Source organism: Dryobates pubescens, chromosome 5 (genome assembly GCF_014839835.1).
Source record: "Dryobates pubescens isolate bDryPub1 chromosome 5, bDryPub1.pri, whole genome shotgun sequence".
NCBI classification, from domain to species: Eukaryota; Metazoa; Chordata; class Aves; order Piciformes; family Picidae; genus Dryobates; species Dryobates pubescens.
In genome coordinates this window covers 18,673,643-18,692,247 of record NC_071616.1, presented here as the reverse complement: position 1 = coordinate 18,692,247, position 18,605 = coordinate 18,673,643, and the positions used below count along the sequence as shown (strand labels likewise).

The window sequence follows — 18,605 nt, the reverse complement described above, 5'->3', positions numbered from 1 at the left end:
CCAAGTCCAGCACTAAACCATGTTACCAAGCTACAGGTGTACAAGTTTTTTGACATTTTCCAGGGTCAATGATTCCCCCACTTCCCTGGGCAGCCTATTCCAGTGCTTAGCCACTCTTTCAGTAAATAAATTGTTCCCAATATCCAACCTAAGCACAACCTGAGGCTGTTTCCTCTCATCCCATTGCTCATTACCTGGGAGAAGAAACCAACCCCCACCTCACTACAACCTCTTTCTGGGGGTTGTAGAGAGAGATTAGGTCTCCTTTCAGCCTTCTTTTCTCCAGGCTAAACAACCCCAGTTCCCTCAGCCACTCATAACACTTGTGCTCTAGACCACCAGCTTTGCTGGCCTTTGGACACACTCCAGCAACCCAGTGTCATTTTTGTAGTGAGGGGCTTGTAGTGTGCTTGAAATAGAAGAGTTTTGAGGTGTTTTAAATAGGTGTTTAGTAGACTCTATCTGTAGAAATGTGTCATTTTAATCATCCCTAGGCTGCTTCACACAGGGACGTTTTAATATCTTCTTACAGACCTGTAAACTATTCTACCTTCTTGCGTAAGATTTTTGTAATTGGCAAGATTTCAGAAACCAGGCAACAATAAACCCAGTTTTAAGACTAACTGAAAAAAAAAAGAGTGAAACAGTTCCTCTGAGTTTTCAAAGAAACCCATGCCTGTCAAATCTGTAGATAGAAAAATGCCAGTCAAAGACCAATTATAAAAGGTAGAGATCTGTGCTCTGTGCACAGACATGTAAGAAGCACTCAGTCAGGTTCCTTGTGGAGAGAAGTTCACAGGGTGCATTGCTGGACACGCTATTTGTCTTCATGTCTTCGAGTCTTCAGGTGCTTGTACCTTCACCTGAAGTTGCATACAGGTAGATTTTTTTTTGGGCTACTTTTATTGAAGCAATAATTCCATGGCTTGTGTCATAATTAAAAGATGTTGTAAACATTTTATACCATCCTAACTCAAATTGCCTTTTGACCTCCATGTGCATTTATGTGATATAGCATATGGTATCAGGCCATTACCAGATTATTAATTGGTATGTTTTTTCTAGAGTAAATTTTAAGGCTTATTTACATAAAAGATATTAATTATATAGAGATTTGCAGAAAATGGCATAAAATGTTTTTTAGAAAGTTCTCATTTAATAGTAGAGTATTTGAAAAAAAGGTCTTCACTGGAAAGCACAGAAGCATCTGATTAAGTGACTTCTGGGGTTAAAAATGAGTGTACTATGAATCTGTGATTATTAACACAGTGAGAAAAATGACAAACAGCAAACTTGCTGACATAATGACTCATAGGAACGAAAACCTTTGCAGACACAAGGCAGTACACAAAATTGTAATGGCAGGATTTGGGTACTAAAGGCAGTAATTTCTTGGGAGCTGGTGGGTCACTAGAAGGTTACTACTGAGCAAAGAGAGCATGGTGAAGAAAAAGAAGATACCTTCATTTTCTGCCACAAAAGAAGGAGAAAACAAAAGAGTTATACTGTGAATCTCCATGAACTGATGCAGACTAGCATGAAGAGAAGCCAGCAGCATGAAGGGAATGAACTATCCAGAGCAATGAAAGCACTGAACAGGGTGATGTACAAATTAATAGCCATGAAATGTTTTAGAGGGCTGTAGGACAAAAAATCAAGACACAAGCTAATTAATAGCTACTGATAACAGATGTTACCCTTTGGGCAGGAAGGTGGCAGTGATAACTGTTCTTTTAAAACGCTTGGAACATTCTGTTTTAAATGCCTTATGGCTGGCCAGCTAGCTACTGATTAGGCTGACTGCAAGAGATTCCTCTTCTCATACTGTTTTCTCTGATTAGTGTACTCTCCTAGTTCACCAGTTACACAGACTAGTACAGTGGTTAAAATTTCCAAATCAAGAGATCTCATCAGTCACCAAATAGGACTCAATTATTTTGAAGCTCTGGTCTCCACTAAAGATTATATTTATTCTATAGGAAGGCTGACATCTTGAACCATGCTGTGGCTTGTATCATGCTCATTCTCTTTGCTCTTGTAAAATATTTGAGAGAGGTTTATTTCCATTATTCTGTAATTCTGAGTTGGTTATTTTTCAAGTTAATTATGTATTAATTCCACCTCTGAATACTAAAATAACTGATGTTCCAAGTGAGATTTTTTCTTCTTTTTTTCTAAAACTGCTTGTAAAGGATCTGGCATAGTGGATTAGTGCAGCTCTTTCAGTATCTTTGCAGCACAAGTTGTTAAAAGTCCTGTTTGGAAAAGAACTTGCTGGCATGAGCCTGATTAGAATACTGAACATGGCTTCGATACACAGCCCTGGTAAATTCCATAGTGGCAAGCATGATTCTTCATATGCATAACCAAGTACACTTGCTTCCTATAGTGGAGATACAGTCACACTAATCTTTGAGCCTCGTTATTCTGCACAGAATAAACCAATGCTAAGGAAATGAGATTAAAAAAAAATTATTTAAGAATATGTATTTTTTTTCTTTGCTCTTTATTAAAAAAAGGTATTCTCTGTTTTGCAATATGGATGTAGATAAAGATTTCATATCTTCTCAGATGTCTACTAACAATGAAGTGGAGAAAGAAGACAAATTACCTTGTTACAGTTTGTACTATTTTGAGTTTCAGGATGTAATTTGGTTTTCCTTTCAATGGTTATTAATTATGCCAGAGTAGGTGCATGTTGGGTTTTATCAGTACCATTTTGGGGGATGGAAGGGAGCAGGTGCATTGCATATGCATAAATTTAAACTGTGGGTTCTTTTGGAAAGTTCTTTTACTTAAACCCCACATTTTTTAAGAGCTTCTGAGTCCTGTTTATAACTGTCGTCTGCACATTTTCCTGGACAGACATGCACTGTAAAAGAATGCTTTATTTCATGGAGAGTGAATTTGTAGAAATACAGAGGTGTCTACTAGGAACATGGAAACTGACTCCAAGAACTTTTAAAACCACAATTTGACATCCTAAGTTCCATGAAGAAAAAAAAAAAGTTTAAGTTTATAACAGTCTAACTCAGGACCTCAGCAGGAGCAGCCTTGTGCAGTTAATTTTTGAATAACAGTTCTGGTAAAGCAGGCAAATAATTCATTTTGGATAAAGTGATGCTGTTTTTGCCAGAGTTCTGTGCTTAGCTCTGGGTTTATTTCTCCTTGTTTTTGTGCTCTCTGCATCTGAATTTAAAGGTACACCAGCCATATACACATCTTATTTCCTGTAGTACTCATTCTTCACACAGGTAGTATCTACAATTACTGTAAACTGAAAGACATTTTAAATTTTTTTTAAAGTATTATTCCAATTGATTGTTTTTAACTGATGCATTGTGGCATATGTTTTATATAGATTCTTAGGTCTTAGTCCAGCACAGCACTAAATGTACATAGAACAGAAATATAGAATCATTTGTGTTGGAAAAAATCTTTAGGGTATATAGCTGAAGACAGTGTTTTCTTCACTTATTTCACCAGGGTACATTCATGGTTTTATGTGGTCACTGTTGTGCATGTATATTAGTTTAATGTGTTCTTAGGTCCATTTATCTTCTCCAGAGTTTTGAGTTTGGCATTTTCTTAGCAGTGTCACCAATTTTACCCTCCACTACTACAAGTCCATCCTACATTTGATCTTATTTTAATTTATGGAAAATTTCCAGGAGAACAAAACAACCGATGCAATTCTTCATTTGTTCTGAAGAGCATTGTTTAGTCAGCTCTAAACCAGATGTTGTAGCTAGAAGCACAGAGGTTCTAAGCAGGAATGCCAGAGAGAAAATAAAATAAAACTCATTATTAAAAAAAAAAAATTGTAAATGCTCCTATGCCAAATAGCCACTTTAGCCTTCATTGTTCTGCTAGCCTTTGTCTTTCCCACACTTTAAGAAAGGCTGTTTATCACCCCCAGACAGCATAATTACCCCACAAGTGAAAACACTTGGTGCAGTTTTCGCTTTTGTCTGTGTAGCAAATATTCCAGACAATTGCAGGGAGAGAAAAAGTGTTTCTAAATGTGAAAATGTGCTTTCAGAACTACAATAATGAAGTACTTTGACTAAAGTGTAAAACTCCAAACTACTTATATTTTTCTTTGATACTGGTAAAATTTGAGTCAGCAGTACACTTAAGATTGCCTTAGTGCTACTTTATGGCATCTTCTTTTTGTGATATTCTCTGTCTGACATTGTTTAAAGAAAACATCAATTTTTATCATCTGCTGGAGCTGAAAGAGGTAGAACCTCCCTGGAAACATTCATCTCCCTTGAAAACTGTACTTACTTGAAGCACTTCGATTTTGTGTTTTCCTTTCTTTTGCAATTGCTAACGTTTTTTTTGGTAGGGTATTTGAAGAAAGTGAACCTACATCTTCGCTAAATGAGAAACGTCAGCTGTGTAAGCCATTGCGTGTCCCATGCGCTCCTTGGAGATTAGTCCGGTCTGTACAGAGTATTCAGTTCTCAAGGCAACAAGGAGAAAAAGGTATGGTGTGTTTAATGATCTTTCCATGATGATTTGGGATTGTTTTCATATAAATGGATGGAAACTGTAACAGATCTAGTGAGCTGTTCCTGCTGTGATAGTTGAAGCCAGGCTTTCAGTGGAAGTTGGGTTTTACCTGTCTTTATTTTTGGAAAAATCTATGTCCAACTTCCCTCTTATCTATGCAATGAGTAAAGTAACATAACAGGTGTATCTGATTCATAGTGTCAGAAAAGCATAGTGTCAGAAAAATCTGAACCCTACTTTTAACACTCTTGGCATGAATACAGTAAATATTAGTAAATATTTGCAGCAAATAGATACTTCCATATATTATAATAAATATTTTGTATTGGTTATTAACAGAACAATGTGTGAGCTTTGTTCCACAGCTCTGTTTAACAGTGCCAAGGTGGCTGGGACCCTAGCAATCAAAGTGAGGCTTGACAGGGTTCTGGGCAATCTGATCTAGTTGAGGATGCCCCTGCTTACTGCAGAGGGTGTTGGACTAGATGAGCTTTGAAGGTCCCTTCCAACCCAGACCATTCTATGATACAAAGTAATACTTGCTAATTTAGGGAGAGAAGAAAAAGAAACACCTGTGGAACCTCCAGTGACCACCAGCAGTTCCTCCAGCCTCGAAGAAAACTCATCACAGGTATGCAGCTCTCCCTCTGGTAAAATCATTGGAGTATCAAATCTATTTTATGTGGTTGCTTAAATTTAAAACACTTCAAATATACCTAGTGCTATTATATCTTACACAAAACTTGTTGCATGGTAATCAAGATGCTAATCTTGACAATGTGCTGATACTTGGTAATCATCATAATTTTTTTTTTCTTTGGCATAATTTCTAATTCCACTGAAAACATACCTGTTCTTAAAAACTGCAGCTGGTAGTCATAGTGAGCATTCTAATGTCAAACTTAGGGTGGATCATATATCCAATTAATTTTGTGTAGTTTTTGAAAATTAGAATAATCTTTGTAGATTCATGTCATTGTATGTAGCATATTTTTGGAATTCTAAAGAAGGAATGCAATCTTCTGTAACTGATTGGGTGGCAGGTAGTGATAGGACTAGGAAGAATGGAGCAAAAATAGAAATGGGTAGATTCAGATTGGATGTTAGGAAGAAATTCTTCACCATGAGGGTGGTAAGACACTGGAAGAGGTCGCCCAGGGAGGTGGTAGAAGCCCCATCCCTGGAGGATTTTAAGGCCAGGATGGATATGGCTCTGGGCAACCTGATCTAGCATGAAGTGTCTCTCTCTGTGGCAAGGGGCTTGGAACTAGATGATCCTTGAGTTCCCTTCCAACCCTAACAATTCTATGGTAAGACATCTACTCCATAATGAGGGATGTCAGAGAATAACACAGACTCTCACAATGCACTGGGTTGGAAGGGACCTCTAGAGATCATCTAGTCCAACCCCCATGCAGTAAGCAGGGACATCCCCAATTAGATCAGGCTGAATACATAAAGGACCAAATGTGCAAGGCACTACACAGGATTGCCTGCAATTATGCTGTATGTGTCTGCCTGCAGTTAACAGCTCAGTTCCAAGATTTAACCGGGATCAAAAATCTGGTCTGAGAGGAATAAAACCATGATTAGTGTTTCTTTGTACACTCGAGGAATCCACAACTACATTTTTCTGTCTCTCACATATAAAGAGATAATTCCTATGGCACTATTTTTGAGAAGGTAAAGTGTATTACAGCTGGAGCAAGTGCAGAGGAGGGCAACAAAGCTGATGAAGGGCCCGGAGAATGAATCTTATAAGGAATGACTGAGGGAACTGGGGCTGTTTAGTTTGAAAAAGAGAAGGCTGAGAGGAGACCACATTGCTCTCTACAACTACCTGGAAAGATGTTGTAGAGAGGCTGTTGCTAGTCTCTTCTCACAGTTAATTAGTGATAGAATAAGAGGGAATGGCCTCAAGCTGCAACTGGGTAGGTTTAGACTGGACATTAGGAAAAAAAAATTCACAGCAAGAGTGGTCAGGCATTAGAATGGGCTGCCCAGGGAGGTGGTTGAGTCACCAACCCTGGATGTGTTTAAAGGTCATTTGGATGTAGTGCTTGAGGCTATGGTTTAGGAGTGAACCTTGTAGAGTAGGGTTATGGGTTGGACTTGGTGATCCTGAGGGTCTTTTCCAACCTGAATGTTTCTGTGATTCTGTAATGTCTTAAATATGCAAGCACAATAAATCAATCCAGAAACAAGCTGAAGGGACAGCTTGCACAGTTAAGAAGACCACAAATAAAATCTCAAGAAGTGCGAGAACATTCACAGAACAAATAGATTGTTAAAGAATTAAAGGTGTATTCACACAAGGTAAGACCACAGGAAAGAAATAGTTTGCAAGTGTGTTTTCTGTGCAGAAGGTTGGGGAAGTTTCTATACTAAACCTTTTCTTTATAAGGGACATCTCATTGGATCTATTTAAAACTAAATTTTAAAGAACAACAAAAATCATAATGTAAAAAGTTAACAGAATCAGTTGGTTTTTACTTAAGAATGTCAAGAGAACTGAAAGACCAAGTGAGCAAATTGCTAAATAGTTTAAAGTGGAGCCTGTGGAAGAAGCAGCAGCTTTCATTAGATAAGACAACATGAAGGGAATGGCTACACTGAGTAGAACAAGACCAGAAGAAATTTCAAGCAATTCTGATTTGTGACTGGCTGAGGGAGTTGGACATGGAGAATTGCACTTGAAGATTAGTTAAGGGAATTTTAAGAGTGATGGCAACAAGGAGAAAAAGATGGAGTAGGGAAATAGATTAGATTAGAAGAAAGAAGGTTGCTGTGCTTGAGATGTGCTGTAAACTACAGAAGTGAAGTGCCACACAGATTCTTCATAACCAGCACTTTTGTCCCCCACCCTGAACTGAATTCAGTTTGATATATTTTACAAATTAAACCCAAGGTAAAACTAGCAGCTCCCTGTGAAATAATGTGTTATCTACATCCGAGGCATAGATTCCTACTGCTACTCTGCCCTCAAGGCACAACTACATGCTACAATACAGAGTTAGGGCTTCTGCTTTGATGAATATCTGTGAGGCAAGGGTATTTCCATGTTTTCTGCATGTTTTAGTCTACCCAGGAGACTTTCACTAATGCACACACTCAACTTTGGCCTTTGGAGGTGGAGACAGGCCAGGCTCCAGCCCTTTCAGTGTTGTCAAGCAGGAGCGCAGCCTCTCTGCAGTAGTAGAAAACCTGGATGAAGTTTGTAAATTATGTAATGCTATTTGTGTAACAGAATAGTTAATTATTCACTTCTTGTTATCAGTGCTGTGAATACAACTTTATAGAAAAATACAGAAATGGTTTTGGGTATCACGCCGTTAAAATGCAGGTGAAGCAAAGACAGTAAACAAGAGTTTATTGCCTGATCTCTAAAGAGTGATTAAAAGAATGGATTTGCACAGTCTAAGGAGAAATTTGAGTGATATTGTTGAAGTGACAGTTTCTTATGCTGCCTCATTTGAATTTTTTGCTGTGTTTTAGACGGTTATTGAAACTGCAGGGAAGAGTAATCCACAAATTTCCCCAGTTCCATCAACAGCAAGTTTGCAAAACCAAATGCAATTCAGGTAACTTTTATTTACCAAAGTAATTGACATTCTTGTGATTAAAGTTTATGGAAACAATCCATATTTAGACAGACAGTATTTTTTGTCTTTTAGACTGGTACTTCCTCCAAAGCAGATGACTTCCAGTCAACAGTTTAGGAATGAAAATACAGTTATAGGTAAAAGTGCCTCTCTCATTTTTTGTGATAGGTTGTGCTGTTATTGCATGCTAGATCACATAATTATAACAAATTCGAGGGGCCAGATTTTCATTCTGGTATTAAGTGGGCCACCATTTGTATTCCTTTTCCACCTTGATTATTTAGTTCAAACTTAGAATACAACAGACAGGTCGTGTCCTAATTTAATTGACTGAACTGCTCAATAATATGAGATTCATTCAGCACTGACCATTGCTAATGAGAGGAACCTTTCAGCATCTCTTGTAAATCCAGTCTCATGTAGTCTCAAATTACTTGAGTAAAGTGAAATCCAGTCTGAAATTCTTCCCAGAAGGCATGAGAAAATGAACAGAAAAGGGCTAAAAAATCTCAGTAATTTAAAAATCTTAATTAAGATTATTAATACAATAAAATTAGCTTGAGAAATACATACAGAATATTTACAGAAACAAACCAGGAGTTGCAAATTAACCAATTGTTCTGCAATCACAAGGCACTGAGCTTCAGTTTAAATATTTTTTCTAATTGTAGTGCCAATTCAGATGTATGCCAGAAAATATAGTCTGTTTTTTTAGTGACTAGGATCCTAATTATGTGTCCTGAAACACAAGATCTTACCCCATGGTGCCTGAAATGTTTCACTGAAAACCAGCAGTCTGATACCATTCTTCTCATGACTCATCGTGGCTTTTGCCCAGTTCTCTAAGATATGTTTCATTTGTGTCATATGGGTGGGCCTTTTGGATTGTTTCCTCCCAGTTTCTGGTGGTTGCACTCTCAGAGGACAATGGTTGGATTAGACGAACACAGTACTCCTGGGCAAAAGTAGCTAGGCTTGAACAACACACCAAACCAGCCTGAACATTGCTTTAAGGATAGTACACAAGTGGCAAAACAATGGGTATGGATGTTGTGGGTTAATGCCCATTCTGAAAACAAAGGGGGGAGGGCTTGTGAGTGCTTTGCCCTCCCTGCAGGGTGTTTTCCCCCTGGGAAGCTGAGTCTGTTCCACTCCCCCCTCCCTGCCCAGCTAGGGTATAAAAAGCAGGGCATTGCAGCTATTAGGTCTCCTTTTGGCTCCTGCCTCTCCTGGACGAGAGCTACTGCGGCTGCTTTTCCTGCTCCTCTGCCACGTGGTCGGGCCTGATCCTTCTCCCTGCTGCCTCCGCGCCTCTTCAGAGAGAGACTGGTTTTGTATTATTCTTCTTTTTCCCCCTCCCATCCATCCTTGTTCCTTGCCCCTGTGAACCTTACCTGTTATTGTTATATATATATTGTTTAAAGAAAACTCTTTACCTCTCTACTTCCAAGCCAACTCCAAATTATTGTTTGGTGGATTTGCTCCTTCCTTTTTTTTATCTTCTCTGTTGGGAGGGAGGAGGGGGGAGTGGGGGAGAGATTCTCAGCATTGCCCCCATCTGAGCTCTTAACTCCCAGTTAAGGCTTAAACCACCACAATGGATATAGCCACAAAGTGGGTTATTATGAAAACTACAGTTAGAACATTTCTTTACCAGCAGCAATGTCAAGTTAGTAAACCTTTCTCAAACATTTTTTTCTTGCAATGTAATTTTGATTTATCTGTTTAAAATGCTGTTATAATACAGGCATTGGTGTCTTGTTTGTGTAGCAGATCAAGAGGCCAAATGTGTTAATAAAGAAGCAGAAGAGGAACCAAAGGATTCTTCATACATACCTCAAGTAAGAAAATAATTTCTTATAAGTAATTATGTTATTTAGAAGAGTTGCAGTATCTTGATGTTTTTGGATTGGCAAGAGGTAAGTCTCAGAAACTGGCAAAGTGACTCATGACAAGGCACCCGAGAGATGAGAAGCAAATCAATGCCTTCTGATTATTAATATGGTGATTGTTCTTGATCATGTTTTATGCTATCTTAATAGCAGGCTATTTAGGATGACTGTCCTGTGGGCAGCATGTTTTTTGTATAAAGTGGTGTGGGATAGGGAAGAGAATCAGAAGGGTAAAGATGCAAAAACTTGAGGACTGAAGACAGTTTAACAGGTATAGCAAAAACTGTGTACACCAGAGAAACAGAATAAGGAAGCCTTTTTTGGGAATATAGGACTTCCTCACATGTAGTGGTTACTTGTGAAGACAAATGTTGTAACTCAAATAGTCTCCTTCCTCCTTCACTGCAGCTTTTATTGTTGAACATGATATCATATGGTATGGAATAGCCCTTTGATCAGTTGGGGTCAACTGTCCCAGCTATGTCCCCTCCCACCTTCTTGTGCACCACCAACTTACTCACCAGTGGGGCAGCATGAGAAATTATCTTCTGATTCTTTGACATTGTGTGAGCACCCTTCAGCAACAACTGGAGCACTCCCATGCTATTAATGCTGTTCTTACCACAACTCCAACTCTCAGCCAAAACCAGTATACAAAAAAACCTTTGGTATATGCCTCATCTTCTCCATGGCTCACCATAGGCTGATGCCAATGCTGAGTCTGATGGAAATCAACAGAATCCAAGTTGTCATTTATCCAACATAATCCATTGTCATTTATCATCTTCTGAGGAAGAGGAAATACCTCAGTCAGCTGAAATATATTCTGATGGTGATGTTTCTTTATTTCCCTGGGGCATATCAAGAGGATTCCAGTGTGACTTTAAGCATTATCCTAAGACTTATTTTAGAGGGAATTAGTGTTTTCAGTCAGTTTGAGAGGTTTGGGGGGGTTTTAATTATTTTTCTTTATTAAAACTTTCATATATAGTTTCATTCACAAAATGTCCATTTAAGATTAGGTATGGTAAATACATCACTGTAAGTATTTTATTAAAACCTTTTTATTTTTCATGAGAATAAAATTAACTAATCCTAAACCAGATGCAGAACATATTTGTAGGTAAATGGACTAATGATATATTATACGCCATAATCGCTATTGTCTGTTTCTTTTCACTAGGACATACACACATGCTTTAAGTCAAATGAAGATAATTCGGACACAGCAGAAGAAAGTGCAGAACATTTCTTGAGGCCACCTAAAACACCTGTGTCAAAGGGGAAGGAACCTCAGTTTTCTAAAACACCTCCATTTGACTTGTACGACTTCAGCTTTGATTTTGAGCAAACTTGTGTTTATTGTTATTGTATAAGCATTTCCACTGGTTTTGAAAGACACTGTAGAAAAACTTCTCTAGAAAGCTCTTCTGACTTTTTTTTTTCTGACTTCTATCTAATTTATAAGATTTTCTTCTTATGTATCACTTCTACTTGGAGTTCTTTTCAAAGAGGGAGACTGCTTAGAAATAGGAGACACGGAGCTCAGAGGAGACCTTATTGCCATCTACAACTGCCTGAAATGAGGTTGTAGCCAGGTGGAGGTTGGTCTCTTCTCCCAGGCAACCTGTGACAGAACAAGAGGACACAGTCTCAAGCTGCACCAGGGGAGGTTTGGGCTGGATGTTAGGAAGAAATTCTTCACAGAAGGAGTGGTTGGCCATTGAAATGGGCTGCCTGGGGAGGTGGTGGAGTCACCATCACTGTAAATGTTTAAAAAGAGACTGGATGAGACACTTAGTGCCATGGTTTAGTTGATTAGATGGTGTTGGGTAATAGGTTGGACTCGATGATCTCAAAGGTCTTTTCCAACCTGGTTAGTTCTGTATTCTGTAGCTCCTCAGCTGCAATTGTTGGCTTTTCCTGCAGTAACATTTCTATCTTTAAAGAGTCTTTTTGGTAAAAGGGTAAGGAATTAATAGTAACACCACCTCATTTTTCTTTAACTACTTGTGTTAGCAGCTTTATATTGGAAGAAGAAATTATTGTCAGAAACTATGGGAATCTAGGAAAGTGACAAATAAAGAAGAAATAGAACAAAATATCCATCTATGCTACTTTAAAAAAATCTTAGTGTGGTTTCTTCCTCTCTGTTTTTACAGTATTCACAATTTAGGTTGTGAAGAAGGAACATCAAAATCTCCTGCCTTCTTTTCTCTCATGAACTTCTCCCAGAAGTCACCTGGCTTTAATTTATTTGATTCCTCTCTGTTTGGAGCAGAAAATTCATCTGATGAGGTAAAAAATGAACATTTGGGGGTATTAAATTTCCAGAACGCAAAATATGATAAGAAAACAGCATTGACAATGGTTGAGGTTTTTCAGCTTGATTATCTTTGTAGCAAATAATTTTTTTACTAGCTTGCTCAATTTTACATTTGACATCCTTTGTAAATGCTTATCTCCTTTCCTGGCAGTCCTGCTATGAAGATTTCTGATGAAGTATGATGCTTTGCAGTAAAGGCAAAATCAGATCTTGAGCAAATATATAGGTGACTAGATTCGCAAAAAGGCTTCTGATTCAGCATTGCAACCCAGAACTTTAGGTACCCTGACAGAACTCAGAACTCATACACCTATCTTGTGTGCTTTTGTATTGCTGAAGTAGAGATCAGGTACTTAAATTGTTATTCCCCCCTCCATTTTTCACAAAATGCAGAACACTGACAAAAGGAAGAAAGGATTATCTGTTAGGGATATTGAAGAGCAAATGTGGATTAGATACACTTAAATGTGGGGAGAAATGTACGAAACTGATTGGAGCAGGGAGTGGAACCCAGGCTTTTATTTTCCTTTGCAGGTTTCTCAGCTTCAGCGTTCTAGAGTAATTTTCACTGGGCTAGATAATTGGTTTCTGAGGATGTGTATCAGTATGTAGCACAGTGGTTAGGTGTCATTGCTAGCAATGCAGATTCAACCCCATTATGCAGGAATCTCTTATTTTAGTGGCTGTGCTCAGTCTTGATTTTGCTAGATAAAAGCTGAAGGAAGGAATAGGGCAAACACCACTTTATTTTGTGTTAGCAAGATACATGTCATTGACAGCTCCTAGCATCCACTCTTTGTAGGCAGGAATGCCCTGGTGAGTACTTTGTGAATTGTTTAGGAAGGAGGTAGGTATCAAGTCACCCAGTGCTGTGAAACCCACTGTATCTTGTGCCTGGTCAGTGGCAGAAATTTACCAGCCTGTAGCAGTCATGTGAGATTCTGAGATGGGAGTTTTGAAGGATTTAAGTATCTATTATAAATCTAGCCTAAGAACTCTTTTCAAGACTGCTGAGGGGTTATTCTGCTACTCTTTCTGACTCATTAGGCAGTAATTATGTTGTTGCTTAGAGGTTTCCTAAAATATCACATAATAAAATAATGTTGAAACTTTTCAGTTTAAAAACCAGTGGCAAAACAGGGCAGATTTTGGTCTATTCTTAATCTGTTGCTTTTTTTCCAGAAGAATGAAAGCTGTGTGTTTGCAAATGTAAGCATGAAACCTGTCTCACTGAAGAATTTACCTGGGTCTGATGTACACATTTAAATGCAGACTTTGTGAAGAGTACTAACATTCATTAGAACAGTGTCCTTCTCACCAGAAGTGGAGTAACTTATTACATATCAGTGCTAGAGCTTATCTTTTGTCTTGTTTATTTGTTAAAAAAAAATGACTGTTTTACATTTCAGATAGAGGAAGGTTATCCTGTGGGCAATTTGAACCCTCTCTCTCCACAGAAAGATATTGGTAAGTCTGAAAATCAGATGTACTTGTGTATAGCAGCTGTGTTCTGCTTGTGCTTGTGTGACTGACAAGCTTGTGATCCTGCTTAACAAGGCACCTTTGATGGATGTTCAGCTGTGATACTGTAGTTCAGAGGCTTATTGAGTTAATTTCTGTTTTGACTAGCTTAAATCTTACTTAGCATGTCTGACTTCAAATATATGAGATATCTTGAAATGAGAGGTATGAGAAGGAAAGAAAGAGTGGGATAGGGTTAGGTGGGCTTGAAACAGACTAAGAGGAGTTGCAAGGATGAAAAATGAAGTGTCAAGGCTTTTTCACTGATGAGAAGAACAGGTTTTTTTAATGTAAAAAGCAGTAATACTTGGTAAATACTACTTTTTAACTTAGGGCTATCTGACGCTTGGTGTTGGAAAGAATACATGTTGGGATTTTTTTTAACTTCTCTCAGCTAAAATGAAAATAATTATGTTCCTCTCAGAGCACAAGTGTGAGAGAGGAGAATCAGACTTAAACAGGATCTTCCACTCATGCTGAGTGGGCTGCACACATATGCATTCTGTGTGATGAAAGGCTAATTTTTCCTGGTATCATTTGGATCAAAACTTACTCTTGATCACACACCTTTCTGGAAGGAATTGTAATCTACCTTTTTTTGTGGAGGTGCTGCAAGTGCAAAGCTATTTTTTTAAGTGTATGAATGTTGGGTTGTATGCATCTGTCTAACTATTATAAAGAAAAGAGGGTGAATTTTGTGTTATTAAATACAAAATGCAGGTGTTCTCCTGTCTGTACCTTTGTTTCTCCAAGAATTTCAGTGCTTGATTGCATTATTCTCTAGAGAAGGGATCTGCAAACATCTATCAGTTTGCAAATACCTCTGTTGCTTGGTATTCAAAATATTTCACCCAGTACCTTATGCAGAAGTGTCTTGTTTTTCCAAGTCCTTCAAGTACTTCACACTTCATTCTATGTAGATTCTAGTAATGCTGTCCTGGAAGTACTGTTTCTAGTAAACATACAGCAGAGGTTGACATTCAGCAGGAGTACAATGTTATTAAGGAAGCACATTATATTGTATGCAGTATTTGTTCAGTAAGAGTTAATCTAATTATTAGTATGTATTCATACAGGAAGCTTGTTTGGGAAATCAGAAAGTGAGGATGCATTTGCCTTCCCCTTCCCCTCGGGACCGACTTCTCATGCATTCGGAGATGGAAAAGATGACTTCAGTTTTCCATTTGCATTTGGACAGGATCAGAGATCATCAGAGTCTCCTTCTGTGAAAGGTTTTCATTCTTCCTTACAAAATACAAAACCATTTACCTTCTTTTGAATACCTTTGACTTCCTTTTACATTCTTTTCCTGCTTAGCCTTGACAAATGTTTTCAGTTTCTTTAGTTAAAGCATTTCATCTTCTTTCATTGCTTGTACGAATATGTTATTGCAATTGCTGCAAGAGCATGAGTATGTTCATCAGGCATATGTGCTTTGAGGTGCACCTTTAATTTTTCTTCCTTGTTTTCTAAATACGTTGTTTTGATAAAATGTTACAATAGACTGCTGTTAAATTGACACTTATGAGAATCTTGTGGTAGTGTGTTGAATTAATTAAACATCTGTGAGAGCTTCTAAACTTCTGCATGAGTGCTTTCAGCCTTTTGACATAAAATAAACTTGCGTTAGTAAGAGTGACAGCTGAATTTGAGTTAATGACAATGTTCTTAAATTAGCTGTTGCACACAAAATATTTATCAAATGTTTGAAATAAACATTTTAGTTAATTTTATGTAGCATTTTGTAGGTATTAATATCTGAGGTGAAACAATGTCAGAGTCACAATACTTAACATTTCAACTTCTGTTCATTCCCATTGATCTGGTATCTTCCATAAAAAGGCACAAAAGCAGACAGTGGCCAGAAACTAACTGGTCAGTACAGCAAGTATATCCACAGGTTCTCCACAAATAGTTTTCCTTATAGAATGGTTGGTTGTGAAAATGTATCAGGGCTACTCATTAAGGGATGCTGACTGTTCTGAGCCATCACAACACTGTGCCCTGTGAACCCCTCCTAACCATCTTTAGAACCAGCACTTTCACATTTCTGGGTTTTGAAGGAAATACCAGATCACTTTGGAGGTGGGTTGGGTTTTTTTTTTGTTATGTGTGAAATGTAGGTTAATGATTTTTGAAACTCCTTATAAATGTATAAGGGAAATCGAGTTTCTTAGGTACTATGACATAAAAAACATACCTGTGAGCAGGCAAGCAAGATGTGAAATGGGAACAAAGCAATTAATGGCGAGACTATATCATTCAGCAGACTTCAGAGAAGGTATTGCAAATGCACGATCTAGTCAGAAGGGCACATGGACTAAGTGAACAAGTTGACAAAAAGCATTCTACCAGAATAGTCTGCACAGTCTGCCAATAGTGTCAACAAAGTCCGAAGAGGAGTAGAGTCATCTTCCCTCTGCTGAATTGCAAAGCCCTAGGAGACCAAAAACTTGGTTGTCTATGCCACCACTTCTTTTCAGCCAAACTGCTATATGTCTTAGGACTACTTTTGTGCAGCTCAGCTTCAGTACTTGTGCCTAGAGATTGTGAAAGTATTTTTTACTGGAGAGGGATTCAGGAAATTTTAGTGCAGTGCTGCTGAGATCCTGCTTAATAGGAAGGAAGACATATGGATCTGGTGGACTTCATGCTCCCCAAACACAAGTTTCCTTGTTAGTCTATTGTAAACAGATTTTCTAATCTGCTGAAGAACTCACAATCTGAAAAAGCCCCATGACCTAACAGGTGAGTTTGAGAGAATTTCTGTGCTATTTGGGGGTAACATTATAGGGTACACTACTGACAGATATTCTGAGATCATTTAGAAAGCTGAAAAGTACAATTTTGTTAGCTCTGTTACTCCACAACTGAAGCTTGCTTTCCTGTCTTCTAATGAATTCTGCCATCCATATCTCTGACATTACGTTCTGGAAGTCAAGGTTGCTGACTGAAGTGGGAGACACCATTGTTCCAGGTCTTGCTGGATGTCTACTTACACAAATTGGATAGGCTGATTATAACATAAAGGAGAGAGCTACTCCAGAAGAGGCAGCTACTCAGTATTTGAGATACTATTCCAAAATATAAGGGCATGAGCTGCTTATAAACATCCATGGAGATTTGTCATAAGTATCTGTCAAATTCTGCCTAAAAATTGTCCCATGATATTATGCCTATAAAATCAACAGCAGTTATGCTGCTGGATTGCTGACTCTAGCTCTTTGTTCCTCAATGCAGAGTCAATAAGTTTAATTTTTGTCACTGTTATAGGTGTGGAAAGCTAACTTAAGCTGACTGTGATCTTCAGTAGACTAGGATCAGGTATAAAGCACATGACTACAAGTTAACTAAAGACCAGTAACATCCAGCAGCAGGAGCAGTAATATGGTTATACTGTGTGCTCTTACCTGCAGAAAGCAGGAGGAAGACACGTATGTCTCAGCTTTCTTTTTCCCAGAGAAAAATTACCTGTGTGAGATATTATATTTTCTGATTAGAAAACACACCAAAAGCATTTCTCTGCATTTGCCTTTCTGCGCACAGTGATCTTCCAGCGTAAAAATAAATTGTTACAACTTGTAAGGCGATGTAAGATTTTAACTGCAGTCCCATCTACTAGGTTACTGTTAATTTTACTGATTCATAAATGCAAAACATGCTTATAAAGAGTCTGGAGTGTCTGGCTAACAAATGAGCAACATCTGGGCGGGTCTGATGCTAAAACAATTCATCTAGAAATCGGGAGGTAAAGACTGATGGAATGACTTCCAGCAGCTGCGGGATAGGGCATTTGTTTTAGTGTAATGCTGTTCCATGGCTTCACACACCAGCTGTGATAGAAAATGAGACACTAGTCAAACTGTTCCCACCCCAAAATCAGGTTTCCAGTTAAAAGCAGATTATTCATTTTCTGTAACTTCAATCTAAGTCTATCAATATAAAGTACATACTTACAGCATAACATTCTTTAGGACAAATTTCATTCTCTGATCATATATAATGCTTAAAGTAATGTACCCACCCGAGTTCCTTAGTTTGATGTCAGAAAAACTGTTCAGTGTTAAAGTATGAATAGAATAGAATAAACCAGGTTGGAAGAGACCTTCAAGATCATTGTGTCCAACCTATCATCCAACACCACCTAATCAGCTAAACCATGCAACCAAGCACCCTATCAAGTCTACTCCTGAACACCTCCAGTGATGGTGACTCCACCACCTCCTCGGGCAGCCCATTCCAATGGACAATCACTCTCTCTGTGTAAAACTTCCTCCTAACCTCCAGCCTAAACCTCCCCTGGCGCAGCCTGAGACTGTGTCCTCCTGTTCTGGTGCTGGTTGCCTGGGAGAAGAGACCAACCTCTGCCTGTCTACAACCTCGCTTCAGGTAGTTGTAGAGAGCAATAAGGTCACCCCTGAGTCTCCTCCAGGCTAAGCAACCCCAGCTCCCTCAGTCTCTCCTCATAGGTCTTGTGTTCCAAGCCCCTCACCAACTTTGTTGCCCTTCTCTGGACATGCTCCAGCAAGTCACCATCCTTCCTAAACTGAGAGGCCCAGAATGTGGCATGTGAGAATTTTTAAGACTGGTTCTTTACCATAATAAATTTTTAATGATAACATTGTGTGAATGCTTTGGGGGTGGGGGTGGGAAATCTATTACATCGCACTATGGCTTCATATCACCGGTCAGTCACTGTATGTGTAATATAGCCAGGGCAACCAGAATTCTGGGCTGGAAAAATTG

At 38.5% G+C, this 18,605-nt stretch overlaps 1 protein-coding gene across 1 annotated transcript in view; it reads left to right on the top strand.

The window, feature by feature from the left end:
* Window positions 1-15,384, top strand: part of C5H14orf39 (chromosome 5 C14orf39 homolog) — a 35,749-nt gene extending 20,365 nt beyond the window's left edge. The window contains exons 10-18 of the mRNA XM_054162161.1: window positions 4,352-4,491; window positions 5,070-5,149; window positions 8,014-8,099; window positions 8,193-8,257; window positions 9,891-9,961; window positions 11,196-11,335; window positions 12,175-12,310; window positions 13,748-13,805; window positions 14,936-15,384. Of these exons, the coding sequence (XP_054018136.1) occupies window positions 4,352-4,491; window positions 5,070-5,149; window positions 8,014-8,099; window positions 8,193-8,257; window positions 9,891-9,961; window positions 11,196-11,335; window positions 12,175-12,310; window positions 13,748-13,805; window positions 14,936-15,138 (979 nt within the window). The 3' untranslated portion in view covers window positions 15,139-15,384. The remainder of the gene's footprint in view (window positions 1-4,351; window positions 4,492-5,069; window positions 5,150-8,013; window positions 8,100-8,192; window positions 8,258-9,890; window positions 9,962-11,195; window positions 11,336-12,174; window positions 12,311-13,747; window positions 13,806-14,935) is intronic.
* The last annotated feature ends 3,221 nt before the right edge of the window (window positions 15,385-18,605 follow it).